Source organism: Dipodomys spectabilis, unplaced genomic scaffold (assembly GCF_019054845.1).
Source record: "Dipodomys spectabilis isolate Male_0828 unplaced genomic scaffold, ASM1905484v1 ptg000499l, whole genome shotgun sequence".
NCBI classification, from domain to species: domain Eukaryota; kingdom Metazoa; phylum Chordata; class Mammalia; order Rodentia; family Heteromyidae; genus Dipodomys; species Dipodomys spectabilis.
Window position 1 is genome coordinate 1,206,626 of NW_024871176.1, and position 14,524 is coordinate 1,221,149.

A 14,524-nucleotide genomic window follows, 5' to 3' on the forward strand; every position below is an offset into this window, starting at 1 on the left:
GGTGGCAGTGGGTCACCCAGCAGGGATCTGAGCATGACACACTGCTGCCGAGAGTGGGTGCTTCTAGCTGGCTTCCCAGGTGGCTATGGGCAGGTGGTTCCCCTTTCTGTGGTGGGGTCTTTCCCAGCTGTGCTGCTTCTGTCTCTTAGGATAGTAACTTGAGTTACTAAATGAAAAACGTTCAGACTTCCTGTGAAGAAAGGTGCTATGTAAATACTGTTATTATTGCTATTGTGGTGATGATTACCATATGCACACACGCTGGAGTTTCTATAATTAAGAAAAGTACTGAGTGTGTAATTTTTAACTCTCCACCAAGTGGCAGTTGTGGTGAATGGCAGTCCCAATCTGGTGCTGGGAATACAAGTGCCTCCAGTAAGAGGGACTTGAGAGTTCCTGAGCTGTTGTGCCCACCTCCTTCCCAGCTCCATATTGCTCTTGGCCCTCATTGTCAGGGTAGGGTGGGGTGGGGGGTACTTATGGGGTTTTCCATTCTCCTAATTACTCCCCTGTCCATTCTGTTCACAGGATAACACGCGGATCTCCTCAGCCGGATGCCTGGGGGAGTTGTGTGCCTTTTTGACAGAAGAGGAGCTCAGCACTGTCCTTCAGCAGTGCTTGCTAGGTAGGTCTCCCTTCAGGGTCTTGGGCCCTTTGCCCCAGGAGAGATGCCCTGCCATTGTTGCCTTCTACCTTAAAGAATCTTGTAGCCCCTAGACTACTCTTTCAAACAATTCAAATGTCCAGTGCCCCACAGCTCCAAGTGTTACTGCTCTAAGAATAACTGCAAGCTGGACATGGTTAGTGAAAGACCGCCCTGTCACTTTGGGGCAGACGCTTCTGTCATGGAAGCAGGAAGGTACATAGTGTGGCCTGGCACTTCCACCATGCCCCAAATATGCACCCTAGTTTTAGTGGTAGATTTCATGGATTGTGTTCTTCTACCCAGCTGACGTATCTGGAGTTGACTGGATGGTTCGGCATGGGCGGAGCCTGGCACTGTCCGTGGCTGTTAATGTGGCTTCCAGCAGACTCTGTGCAGGCAGATACAGCAGTGAAGTTCAGGACATGATCCTCAGCAATGCTGTGGCAGACAGGGTAAGGCCTTTTAGGCAGCCGGGCACGGTCCTCCCTTCCCCTAGCCAGACCTCCACGGCAGTTGACTTGCTGATCCTGTATGGGGGGACTTCCCAGTTGGATGTTCAGATCATGGTGCTAGTATTGCTTTGCTTGGTAACTTGCTGGGCCCTAGGATAGTGCTTGATCCCTCTTAGGTTTACTTTTGTCATCCAAACAGTTCCATCAGAAGATCTCTGATTCTTGTTCCTGTCAACTAGTGACTTTATTCCTGTGCCTGACTATTAGAGCAGCCATCTGAATGTGAAGTGCTGTTGTGAAGCATCGGTGTGAAGTGGTGTGGGATGAGATAGGTGGTGAAGGGCCCTCGAAGTCCCTGGGGAATGGGTCTTGGTCAACTCGTGGTGTCTCCAAGGAGGAGGGTTGCCGGTGTCTCTCTAGCATTTTCTCTTCTCTGTAGATCCCCATCGCAGTGAGTGGAATCCGGGGCATGGGCTTCCTGATGAAGTACCACATTGAGACAGGAGGTGGTCAGTTGCCACCCAGACTCTCCAGCCTGTTCATTAAGGTGAGTGTGATCCACAAACTTGGCTTGGAGAAGGCCTCAGGAGAGAATCATACTCTACTAGTTGGCGGCTAGTTTTTCATAGACCTCCAGGAGGTCTCTAGATCCTTGAGAATGGAGACAAAGTATTTGTGTCTGTTATTCTTAGGCTATAAGTCTCCAACTTTTGGTCAGATTCTCAATTCTACCCAGAATCAAGTTAAAACTACTGTTCTAGTTTATTTTTTGCCAGTCCTGGGGCTTGAACTCTGGGCCTACTCACTGTCCATGAGCTTCTTTTGCTCAAAACTAGTGCTCTGCTACTTGGGCCATAGCACTACCTCTGGCTTTTCTGAGTATTTTATTGGAGATAAGAGTCTCACAGACTTTACTGCTCAGGATGGCTTCAAACTATTTTAATGGGGTAGAGCCATGATTTAAATTTTGCCTCTGTGACCAGTTCGTAGGCAATTTCATTGCTGCCATGCTTGGGCCTGGCTCTGGATAATGAGGCTCCAACTCCCTCTGCAGACATCCAATTTCTGACTAAGAGTTTCTAGGGCTCCAATAAGATGGGCTCTTTGAACTGGGCTGGTAGGTCACAGCTATAATCCTAGCTACTTAGGAAGTGATCTGAGGATTGTGGTTCGAAGCCAGCCTGGTCAGAAAAGTCCATGGGTATCTTATCTCTAATAAACAACTCAGAAAAAAGCCAGAAATGGCACTGTGCCTCAAGTGGTAGAGTGCTAGCCTTGAGCACAGAGAGGCTCAGAGACAGTGCCCAGGCCCTGAGTTCAACCTCCTAGACCAGCAAAAAACAAAAACAAAGACAGGGTCTGTGTGTCCTGGCATTAGCCTGCACTTACTCATTTGCTCTTGTGTTTATTTACTAAGTACCACTGTATACTGTACTGGGTAAGACCCTGAAGAGGTGAAGATGAATGAGGCAGACAAGCTCCCTGGAGCACAGAGGAGGGGGGTCCTAATTCAGATAGGGCTGTCAAGAGAGACATTTGAAAGATGAGAAGGAACCAATGAGGTTAAGATCTCAGGGCCAGCAGTGGGGTAAGCTGGAGCAGAGGCCTAGGTGGGAAGGGGTGTGGCTTGTTTGCGGAAGTAAGGACTGTATGTGGGCTAGGAATGGTAAACCCAAGAGAGAATGGCACCAGATGAGGTAGAGAAGGTAAACAGGCTGAACCATACCACCCTCACCAGATAGCGACAACCTAAGCAAGGAGCAGTGGGGTCAATGTGGTGAAGAGAGTGTTGGGGTAGGAATCTAAGCTGCTCTGAGAGGCAGATCATTACACATGTCTTTGCTCCTCTTACAGTGTCTTCAGAACCCATCCAGTGACATCAGGCTGGTAGCTGAGAAGATGATCTGGTGGGCAAACAAGGACCCATTGCCTCCATTGGAGCCCCAGACTATCAAGCCCCTTTTGAAGGCTCTTCTGGACAATACCAAGGATAAGAACACTGTTGTGAGGGCCTACAGCGACCAGGCCATTGTGAACCTGCTCAAGATGAGGCAGGGAGAGGAGCTGTTTCAGGTGGGAGCCTGGACTTGAAATGCTTTGCAGGGCATTTTTCTTAAGTCTTTTTGCACTGTAGTACTTAAGGCCTATTGCCTCTGCCACCACATATGTACTCACTGTCAGGAGCAGATGGACCCTCAAGTGACTGGCCTACCACCTGAAAATACAGTGATGGTGATTCTCAAAAGAAGTCTCCCATGACACGCAGGCACACGCCACAAATTCCAGTAGCGCTGCCCTCTCTCTGAGCCCTTGCCCCAACAGCCTTTTAACGCAGTAAAAACTGCAACCTGTGCTCCCTCAGTTTAGGACAGGCAGGATGAGCATTTTCCTGAGTTGTCCCTGGCTCTATCTGCTTCCCTTATTTTGCCAGTTTCCATCTCAGTGGCTCTGATGCTGAGGTTAGCATCCATCTTTGTCTTGGTTTGACTGAGGAGTCTGAGGTGTGTTTTCTGACTATCTTCTGCTCATCCTTCCTCACAGTCCCTCTCCAAGATCCTGGATGTGGCCAGCTTGGAGGCACTGAATGAATGCAACCGAAGGTCCCTGAAGAAGCTGGCTGGTCAGGTGGACTCCACAGAGCAGGTGGATGACACCATTCTGACGTGACGTGATAGACAGACCTGGGCCTGCTGCAGCCACTCAGCTCCACACCTTTGTTCACTGTTTTCATTTTTGAAAATACGTTTTTTCGGATGGGGAGCTTAGAAGATGGTGTTCCCAGAAAGTATTTTAATACAGCAACTGACCACACAGCCAAAGCCTTAAAATCAATCACACACAACTGAAAATTGCCTCTTCCATCTTCCACCCTTTTCTTTGGAGAAAAGAAGGAGAAGCACATGTGTAAGCCTCCTCAAGTGGCGGCCTAGGGCCATTTGGCCAGCTCAGCACAGCTGGGTGTAGGACAAGGAGGGCCAGAATTCAGGTTCCTCTTCTCCTATGCTTGAGCTCTGGGTCAAGAGCTGGCACTACCAACCTTTGCCTAGATTCTGAGTAGGGGCACAGAACTGCAGAGTTCTAGTGTGTCTTGGCTTGGCTTTTCAGTTTTGTGGGGCCTGATTGGATCTAACCTGTTAAGGGAAAGGGGTACTCAACCAGCTCTAGCAGTTCCAAGTCTGGGGGAGGGAATAGATTTTCATGCAGGCCATTTGAAGGAGGAAGGTTTAATAAAGGCTTTGATTTGCTCTTGATAGAAGCAGGTTTTTTTGTTTTGTTTTTACTCACCTTCAAACATCCATTAAACATGAAGCTTCCTACATTAGGAGTAAGAAACGGTTTGCAACTTTTTCTAAGTATGGGCAGCACTCAGGTTTCTGGATGTTTCCTTACCATGCTTTCAGAAGTCATGTCCATCCCTACAAACTTCTGTGTCCCGAGGTTGGTATATAAACCAGGCTTGGGAGTACCCTCCCCCATTGTGGGGAAGAAAGGCTGAATCAGCCACTTTTGGGATATGTCTTGATGTGGATAAGGACGGAGCTTCTGGAGGTGCATTTAGAGAAATTCGGCCTCTGGAGCAATGTTTCTACAGTCCAAGGACTTGGAAGAGGAAACCAGAGTTGCAGTTCAGCATCTGCCTCCTTTATGAATGACTTCCTTCCTCCTGATTCTTAGAAGGCTCGTGACACATGTCCTGTTTGATGGAGCACACCCCACTGGGCCCTAGTGACGCAAGTTTTTCTGAGCTGTTTTCCTGGTCACGATGTGGAACAAACCTTTTATCAGTTATGGGCCAGAGCTGTAAAAGGAAGAGAAATAAAAAGTGGTGGTAGTGAACTGGCTTTGTGAAAGGTATGATGCTTCACCAAAGGGAAAGCAAGCTTTGCATATTCATAATGCACCAGACGTGTGACTCAACTCTTGTGATGAATAAGACAAGGTGACCTCTGAGGTGCTTCTGAGGCCACCCTGGCTTTCCATGCCTAAGCCTTGTATGTCACAAGACTTCCTATTGTCTTGCAGCAGACTGCCAGGACTGGAAGGGACCTTGAGAGGTCAGCTGAGTCAGTCCCCACAGCCATGTAACCAATGGTGTCAGCTTTTGGTAGCCATGGTAACTGCTTCTGGGATTCAGACGGCCACCAGTGTTCTCCCAGCTGCCTAGGGCATCTGTCCAGCAAGCTGTCTGCCTGTGTTCACTTTCGAGTCTTACAGGCAGTGAGGGGTTTCTATCAAAATGGGCCCCCCAGGTCATCATGGTTTCCTCCAGGATCTTAGGGTTATACTCTTTAACATCTACTTCTGACTCTGAGTCCCCAGTCTACAACTGGGAGGGCAGCCTGCGGTACTTACAGGTGGAAGACAGTAATGAAAATACAAGGGAAAAACACCAGCTCCCAGTTCCAGAAACTGGAGGAGGATGAGATCTCCATGTTCAGAATAGATTGGATGGAGGTTGATTCACAAACAGATGACTCAAAGGCTCCAGGAGCATGCTTGAATTGCACTCTTGAGGCTGCAAGGAGGGTAGTGTGAGCTCCCAGGAAGCAAGTGGCAAAGAGCTATCACTGAGTGAGTGGAGCCGGCAGAAAGGATTGCAGCAGCCTGAAGTCATGGCAATCATGGAAACATGGAGGAAGTAAAGCTTGGCAGCAAAAAGTTGGTCCTAGTGGCTGGTCAAGCTGTTTAGTTGGAGCAAGTCACCTAGCCTCTCCGGCCTTGTTTCTTCATCTGTAAAATCAGAAATTTGGTCTCAGTATGCTCTTAGGTGTTAGTGATATTGTTACATATGTCTGACATAATTTCATTTACACCTAAAGAGGTATTCTTATTTTCCAGAGGAGGAAACAGGCAGAGGCTACTTGGCCTGGGGTCATATGGCCTAAGAAATAGCAGTCTGTCCCCAGGTTACTTTTAACCTTTCTCTCCTCTCCTGGTAAGTTTAGGCTTCCATGTTTTTCTTTTTTCGGGGGAGGGGGAGGAAGAAGGGGAGCAGTACTGGGGTTTGAATTCAGAGACATGGCTTGCTAAGCAGATACTCTGAAGGACACTGCTGAGTCAGTCCTCCAGAACTTTTGTGCTGTTTTTTGTTGTTTTGTTTTTTCCCCCTCTTACCACTTGAGCCACAGCGCCACTTCTGGTTTTCTGGTGGTTACTTGGAGATAGGACTTTCCTGCCAGGTCTGGCTTTGAACCATGATCCTCAGACCTCAGCCTACTGAAGAGCTAGGATTACAGGTGTGAGCCACTAGTGTCTGGCTTGTGCTGGTTATTTTTTTATGTTTTTTTTTTTAATTGTAAAATACTCTACAGAGGGGTTACAGTTACATGAGCACCTCCCTCCCACCTCAACTGCATCCTACCCCCCTCCCCAAATTGTAAAGTTCATTTTTCAACATAGTGTCTTCTGCATCTCATTGTTATAATGGGTCAACCTATATCCCTGTTGAAGCATTTTGTTTTTTCCCTTCACCTCCCCAAATTAGAAAAGTGTATATACAAGATGTGCTGGTTATTTTTTTGGATAGGGTCTCACTTCCTGCCAAGGTATGTATCTGTCTGTACCATGATCCTCCTATTTTAGGCTTCCTGTCATAGCTCAGATGACAGACACATACCACTGCACCCAGCTTCTGCTAAGATAATTCTTGTAGATTTGTCTGCCTGATGCTGGCCTGGAGCCATGATCCTCTGGTTCTCAGCCTTCCATGTAGCTAGGATTACAGGTGTAAGCCACCACTGCCTAGTACATATTTAGAGCAATGCCCACAGACCGACCTTTCCTGTCCTGACACTCAGGGTAAAGATGGGCCAGCTCCAGTTGATTGACGTTGGGGTTCTACCCACCCCAGGCCCTGCCCTGTTGCATTATGGGCTACACGGTGAGCCTCATTTGAAGACACTGCTGGGAATGCCTTTAGAGAAGACAGGTTGTTCTCAATTGCTTTCAGTAGCCTAAAGGAATAATGTCCCATCTTTCTCTTCTATGTATCAGAAAGTCAGTAACAAAATGTGGCCAGTCCTCTAGCCAGCAAGCAGCCTTTCCAACCTTTCAGCTAATCAGAGCTCCTGGAATCGTGGTTATCAAATGATTCTAGTGTCTAGTGGCGGCATGGCTTGGACACAGGTAAGTTCTCACAGAGGCAGAAGGGCAGGGATTTGTAGATGTTATTTTACTGATTTTGAAACAACTGACATTTAGGTATGTTTTCTTCTGTTTGTGGATGTATTTATCAGTTGCTTCAAGCCTTTCTAAATTCGAACAATAAGCCAGTCTTAAGTCTCTTTTTTCATTCACTTGTGATGGGGTTGGAAAGGAGGGTCTTTCAACTAAGTTATAAGTCCTAAGTACTCTTTGATATTAACCTCTGTTTCTGGTGGGAAGGGGCGTTCCTTGTCCTCAGCAGATTTCTTCCATCTGGTGAGTGTTCTCACAGAATTGTCTGAATCAAATGATACGGTATACTCTACAACGCTAGGCACACAGGATTGTGTTAAATGAGGGGTGCTAGAACAGGTGCCTGTTGCTACAAAAGGAGTGTCACAACACAGTACTGCTACACATGGAGTTCACTGCTACTCACTTCAAATCAGATTTCTGGAAGAGTTATGATGACTTGTGTATGGTGATCTGGAACAGCGAATGAGCACTGTCAGCTATGGAGGGTCTCCTCTAAATGGGCAGAAGGTACTTGGCAACGCTTCCTACACAGTTTTGCTCCTTATTTGAACAGAGCTGAGGCACAGGTGGAAAGGACTATTTCTAAAGTCATATAACAGTTGGCAGTAGGACTAGAAAAAAAATAAAGTCTCTGGTCACCAAGCCTCAGGGCCATTCTATAAAAGTAATTTGGGGGCTGGGAAGGTGGCTCAGTGGTAGAGCGCTTGCCTTGCATACAGTGAGGCCCTGGGTCGATTTCTCAGCACCACATAAGCAGAAAAAAAGGCTGGGAGTGGTGCTGTGGCTCAAGTGGTAGCGCACTCACCTTGAGCTGAAGAGCTGAGGGACAGTGCCCAGGCCCAGAGTTCAGGCCCCACGACCAGACCCCCCCCCCAAAAAAAAAAATTTGGAAGGCAAGATTAACAAAAAGAAGCTAGACAGGCCTTTGGCAGGTGGCTCTACTGAATGACTGGATTTCACTTTTCTGAGGTGGAGTCCGATTACTTCACTGGCTGCTCTAGATTGGGTTCCTACACACACACACACACACACACACACCCCAGCACAGAAGGGGGTGTGACATTGTCTAAGAAGAGACTGCAAAAACTGGCCTATGGAGCGTTGCTGTAGCAGAATTTCTAGGCGAGACTGATGATTGGATCTAGATGGAATACCCCAGTCCTCTCTGCCACTTTGAAAGTTCTTCTTCTCATGAGATGGCAGCCTGGTCATGCAAGTCCTTCAGAATTGTGTCTTTCATGGGAAAAAGTTGTATACAAAAAAATCCTGACCACTTAGATTTCTGTACAAAAGTGGTAAGGTGGGGGTGCAATAGCAATGTCTTGATTCAGCCCTTCTAAAGCTGTTTGCCCTCAAAGATCCTCAAGAAACAATTGGAGATCACAAAGAGCTCTTAACTTGTGGGGTGATACCAATTGACATTTGCCATCTGAGCAGTCACAGGTATTAATTTAAAAATAATATGGTAGGCCAGGTGCCACTGGCTCACACCTGTAATCCTACTCAGGAGGTTGAGATCTGAGGATCCTGGTTTGAAGCCAGCCTGAGCAGGGAAGCACCAAACCAGCTGGAGGTGGAGCTGTGGCTCAGTTGGCAGAGCACTAGCCTTGAGGGAGGTCAAAGCTCAAGGACAATGCCCAGGCCCTGAGTCCAAGTCCCAGGACCTGCATAAAAGAAAAATAACGTGGTAGTACACTCCTGAACCCTGGCACTCAGGAGGTTGAGGCAGGAGCCTTGGGACTTTTGAGGTCATCCCATGCTATGTATCTCAAACCCTCATTACATACTGGCATATAACTGATAAATGGTAGTGAAGAAAGACCTTGTTTGGATTTTTTTGAGTCTCTAATTTCTATATTTTCACATATACATTTTTATTCCCAGATCACTTGAAAAGGTCTTAAGGAGCCCTGAGATCTTTCAGACCACATCTGGAAAACCACTGATTTAATCCAAAAGATGAAGGAAAAAACAATCCCTGAGTGGTTTGGAGGTCAGGGTAGGGGGATGTTGACCTTGACAGAGAACCCCTGAATTAGGCCCATACCCCAAAGAAATTCAAGAGGGCAATTCAGTTATTTCTGACATTCCTTCTAACTCCCACAATTCTACATGTAGCCTCACTTTATTTTTGCAGCACTGGGGAGGAAGACTTTTTTTTTTTTTTGGTTCCGGTCGTGGGGCCTGAACTCTGAGTCTGGGCGCTGTCCCTCAGCTCTTCAGCTCAAGGCTAGCGCTCTACCACTTGAGCCACAGCGCGACTTCCGGCTTTTTTTCCTTTTTGCTTATGTGGTGCTGAGGAATCAAACCCAGGGCCTCATGCATGCGAGGCAAGCGCTCTACCCCTGAGCCACCTTCCCAGCCCGACTTTTTTTAAGACAAGTTGGCCTTGGAAGTGGAGTGTGGCTCAGAGTGGTAAAACACTAATCTTGAGCACAAAGAGACTCAGGGACAGTGCCCAGGCTCTGAGTTCAAGTCCCATGACCAAAACAAATAAAAATATAAACCCTTGGGCTGGGAAGGTGGCTCAGTGGTAGAGTGCTTGCCTTGCATGCTCAAGGCCTTGGGTTCGATTCCTCAGCACCACATAAGCAAAAAGAAAAAGCCGGAAGTGGCGCTATGGCTCAAGTATTAGAGCGTTAGCCTTGAGCTGAAGAGCTGAGGGACAGCGCCCAAGCCCAGAGTTCAGGCCCCACGACCGGACCCAAAAAAAAAAAAAAGACAAGTTGGCCTCTAACTCATGGTCTTCCTGCTTTAGTCTACTGAGTGGTGGGATTCTATGCACCTGTCACCACACTCTGGCTTTGATTGACAGGCAATAAAAAAAATAAAGACTGTTGCTTACAGTCACAGAACTTATGTTCACTTGGTTTCTGGGAGTCATGTTGGCAAGGCCATGCCCAATCTCTGGAAATGGCATCAGGCATAGGTTTGCAGGTAAAGGAAGAAAGGCCAATTTCTGCTCAGAGAGACCAGAGGCAATTCCCTTCATTCCTTCTCTTGGATTAGTATCGTGCCCCATCCGGCACTTAAGGTCCCTGTCATCCTGTCTACTTGCCTTTTCTGAACTGATTCAATTCCACTTCTACCTCCTTGGATGCTTGCAGCCCCCAGCCCAGCACTTAACAACTTTAGGAATCGATGTTGATGTTGCTATCTAAAACCTGGACATCTGGAGCCCTCCAGTCTTACCTCCCTGCTGACCACCACTGTCTGTCTCTGCTCTCTTCCTTACCAAAGCTAAGCTTGTTGAAGTGTCAAGTCTATTTTCTCCACAGATATTCAATCCCTAGCATTCACTGGCTCCTCATCCTCTGTCCTGGAGAATACTTTCAGTTCCACTGCTCACAAACTTAATTTTCTTTGCCCTCATGCCGCCTTCCTGGCTCTAGCCTCTGTTCCTATCAACTGCTGCATGCGCCCTGCCCCTTACTCTACTTTTCCATTTTGACATAACTGTTGTCTGTATTCTCCAGCAGAATGGAAGCTTCCTGAAAGCAGGGGATTCTCCCAAATCATCAGTTACTATACCAGGCCTAAAATAGGTCCTGAAATATACTAAAAGTTCTGTGATAGGGATGTCATTTTGCTCATAGAACATCAGTCAGTGCATAGCATGGTGCCTAGTCCCGAGACATGCACACATGTATTTACTGCACTAGTGAAGGAATCCAGCTAAATGATGTGATTAAAAAAAAAAAAAGCTGGGGGCTGGGAAGGTGGCTCAGTGGTAGAACGCTTGCCTTGCATGCATGAGGCCCTGGGTTCGATTCCTCTGCACCACATAAGCAGAAAAAGCCGGAAGTGGTGTTGTGGCTCAAGTGGTAGAGTACTAGATTTGAGCTGAAGAGCTGAGGGACAGCGCCCAGGCCCAGAGTTCAGGCCCCATGACTGGCAAAAAAAAAAAAAAAGCTGTGACCTGCTCATCTTTGCGTTCACTGGTGGTTTTTGTTTTGCTTTTGTTTTCCATTTGTCCCTGTTACCTCACACCTGGGCATCAACAATAAATCTACCACTATCACCCTCAGGGCTGGGGCTTGAACTCTGGACTTGGGTGCTGTCCCCCGAATTCCTTTTGCTGAAGGCTAGTGTTCTATCACTTGAGACACAGTGCCACTCCCAGCTTTTTCTGTGGTTAATAGGAGATGAGTCTCACACTTCCCTGCCTTGGCTGGCTTTGAACTGCAATCCTCAGATCTCAGCCTCCTGAGATACTAGGATTACAGGTATGAGCCACCAGGGCTAGGCAACAATAATGTGTGCGTGAGTGTGTGAGTGCGTGCTCATGTACACGTTAGTACCTGCTTTAATTTGGCTAGTTCTAGCCTTTTGTAATTAATTGGAGACAGGAATCTGCCTGGGCTAGCTTTGAACTTCAAACCTCAGATCTCAGCCTCCCCAGTAGGTACAATTAGTTGTAAGCCACTGGCATCTGGCTAGCAATAACCTATGAAGCTCTATAGTTGAAGTCCACCCTGCATGCTTGTGCTACCTTAGTTTACTGCTCCTCTGCTCAGAAGCTTCCAGTGCTTCTCAGTGTAATGTCTAGTGTGCAGAGGCAATGCTGCAAAAGCTCATCTGCAAGTGGATTGTTCAGAACAGTGGAACAAAGTTTCCTATCCCCACAACATACTGATCAGGGAGACAAGTTTACATACAATATACAGTGCATACACTTATGAAGGGGAAGGAGAGAGACTAACAAAATTCATTAATTGCAGTATAAGCAAATGTAAAATGTTTCTAGAGGAAAATGTGCTCAGATTCATTTGGGCATGGCTGGCACATATCCTGGCCTTAGGGAATTCCCCTCCATGCCAAAACTGATAATTCTCACAGGCTATGACATCAGCTGTCTAATATACCTGACATGCAAAGCCCTCTTAGATTCCAGTGTCATCATGAAATCTACATTGAAATCTCTCCCCCATCATTCTAGCTAACAGTGATAGCTTTACTCTGATGTCTAGACAGCTTGTTTGACAGCTACTCTACTGTATTTTCATGTATTTTTAATTCCTTGTGAGTATGTCTTAACTCTGACGAGACTGTAAACTCTTGGGAGGAAAATGGTTCTACTTTTATATCCTTTTTTTTTTTGGGTCTGGTCGTGGGGCCTGAACTCTGGGCCTGGGCGCTGTCCCTCAGCTCTTCAGCTCAAGGCTAGTGCTCTACCACTTGAGCCACAGCGCCATTTCTGGCTTTTTTCTTATGTGGTGCTGAGGAATCGAACCCAGGGCCTCAGGCATGCAAGGCAAGCACTCTACCACTGAGCCACCTTCCCAGCCCCTCTACTTTTATATCCTATACAACCCACAGCACATAATAAATAGTAAGCACCCACTGTTACTGACATGAAGCAATGACTTGTGTTCCACATGATACACATCCTATCAGGATCTCATTTTCCTAATTGCCAGTTCTGCTCCCCGCCCTGCCCCCCCAAAGTCTCCTGGAGCCCTTAACTCAGGAGGCTGCCTTTGGAAATGTTTCATTGGGCACTGTTGGCTTTCACCTGTATGTAATCCTAACTACTCAAGAGGCTAAGATCTGAGGATTGCTGTTTGAAGCCAGCCCAGTCAGAAAAGTCCGTGAGACTTACCTTCAGTTAACCATCAAAAAGCCAGAAATGGAAGAATGGCTCAAGTAGTAGAATACCAGTCTTAGATCGAAAAAGCCAAGCAGGAGCTTGAGGCCCCAAGTTCAAGCCCCAGTGCCGTTTCCCCTCCCCCCAAAAGGAAATTTATCTCACAATAGGAAATGGCTCAAAGTATGAATGGGTCAGAGAAGATGACCTTGATTACATACAGGTACGTATGTATGTTCCAGGCCACTTACAAATGTATCCTCACATCTGCAGTATTTGGTGAAGAAACTGGGGCTCTGAGACAGGGTGACAAGACTTAGATAATTTCAAAGCTGTACCAGAAAGATTCTGACTCCAGAGTCTGTGGTGAAGATGATGTGGAGATGTCTGGTCGGGGCTGCTGAGCTCCCTGAGGCCTCCCCCTCCTGTTTCTCAAAACTGTTGGGTCAAAGGGGATGAGCCAGGCCCAGGAGGACTTTTCAATGAAGAGCACAGGAGCAGCATCTCTGCCCCAGCCACCACCTCCAGGTTCCATGCTCTCTGGCATTGCTGCACATTCTCTGCTCCTGAAGAAAACCAGTCAAGATTTGAGTCAGACACTCAATGTGCTGTTCAAGGATCTTGCCGGCAACATTGTTTATAACTGCAAAAAAGTTATGAACTACATGGTTACCTGTTAAGAACTGTGGCTAAATGCAGTACAGCCATCAGATGGAGCACTGTGTTACTCGGTATTTAAGGGACAGAAATATGTTGGTAATAAAAGAAAGCATGATACATACTTATGTGTGCGTGTAAAGGCCTGGGACATTCATGGAATACATTTAATCTTTACCTATCCAAGAAACACTAAGTAGTTTAGAAGGAAAAACGGGTAAGTTTCCCAGTAAGCGTCTGTAGAAGTTTCTGGGTTTTGTTTTTAGGGCCTGGGCGCTGTCCCTGAGCCTTTTTGCTCAAGGCTGGCGCTCCGCCATTTGAGCGGCAGCTCCACCTCCGCCTTTTTGATGGTTACCTGGAAATAAGAGTCTTACAGATTTTCCTGCGCAGGCTGGGTTCGAACCGCTACACTTCATCTCTCAGTCTCCTGAAGAGCCAGGATTACAGGCGCGGGCCACACTGGCATCCGGCACTAGTATTTTACCAAGCCCAAAGAAGGTCTGACACAAAACCCACGGGGTGTGGGCCTGGAAAGGACGAGGCGGGTGAAAGGGAAGGGGACAGCCCGCAGCTCCGCGGGGCGGACGGCGGGGCCGCACCGGGGGGCGGGGGAGGCGCCACGCCGAGCACCCCTCGGCGTCGGGCGGCCCGGGCCCCCCGCCGCCCGGCGCTGGGACGCGGGAACGGCCCGGCAGTGTTACCGAAGTCGCAGCTCGGCGGCGCCGGCGCCCGCGGGCGCCCCGGGTCCCGTCGCGCTCGCCGGCCGGCCTCCAGGCCCCGCACGCTCCCCGCGCCGCGCCGGTCCGCCGGGCCCGACCCTCGGGCCGGGGTCCCCGCCTCTCCGCCGCGCCCCCGGGTCTCGAGGATGAGGGAACGGAACGTCCACGGGCAGGCTCCGCCGCCACCCTCGGTCGCTTCCACTCGGCGCCGGACAGGAGCGCGGGTCCGCGAGCCGCGACGGCGACGCTCGCCGGGGCTTCGCCAGGGCGCGTGCGCGGGGCC

General features: G+C 48.3%; 1 protein-coding gene and 1 long non-coding RNA gene across 2 annotated transcripts in view; one reads left to right on the forward strand and one right to left on the reverse strand.

Annotated features, from left to right (window-relative positions):
• The window catches only part of Gcn1 (GCN1 activator of EIF2AK4), a 64,351-nt gene extending 59,997 nt beyond the window's left edge, over positions 1–4,354 (forward strand). Inside the window, exons 54-58 of the mRNA XM_042669656.1 lie at positions 529–625; positions 950–1,098; positions 1,538–1,645; positions 2,953–3,171; positions 3,640–4,354. Of these exons, the coding sequence (XP_042525590.1) occupies positions 529–625; positions 950–1,098; positions 1,538–1,645; positions 2,953–3,171; positions 3,640–3,765 (699 nt within the window). The 3' untranslated portion in view covers positions 3,766–4,354. The remainder of the gene's footprint in view (positions 1–528; positions 626–949; positions 1,099–1,537; positions 1,646–2,952; positions 3,172–3,639) is intronic.
• On the reverse strand, positions 4,247–13,562 carry LOC122099067. The gene is made up of 3 exons (XR_006145838.1): positions 13,204–13,562; positions 5,452–5,829; positions 4,247–4,897 (listed from the first exon to the last, which is right to left on the reverse strand). It is a non-coding gene; the product is annotated as an uncharacterized LOC122099067 (long non-coding RNA).
• Between the last annotated feature and the right edge of the window lie 962 nt (positions 13,563–14,524).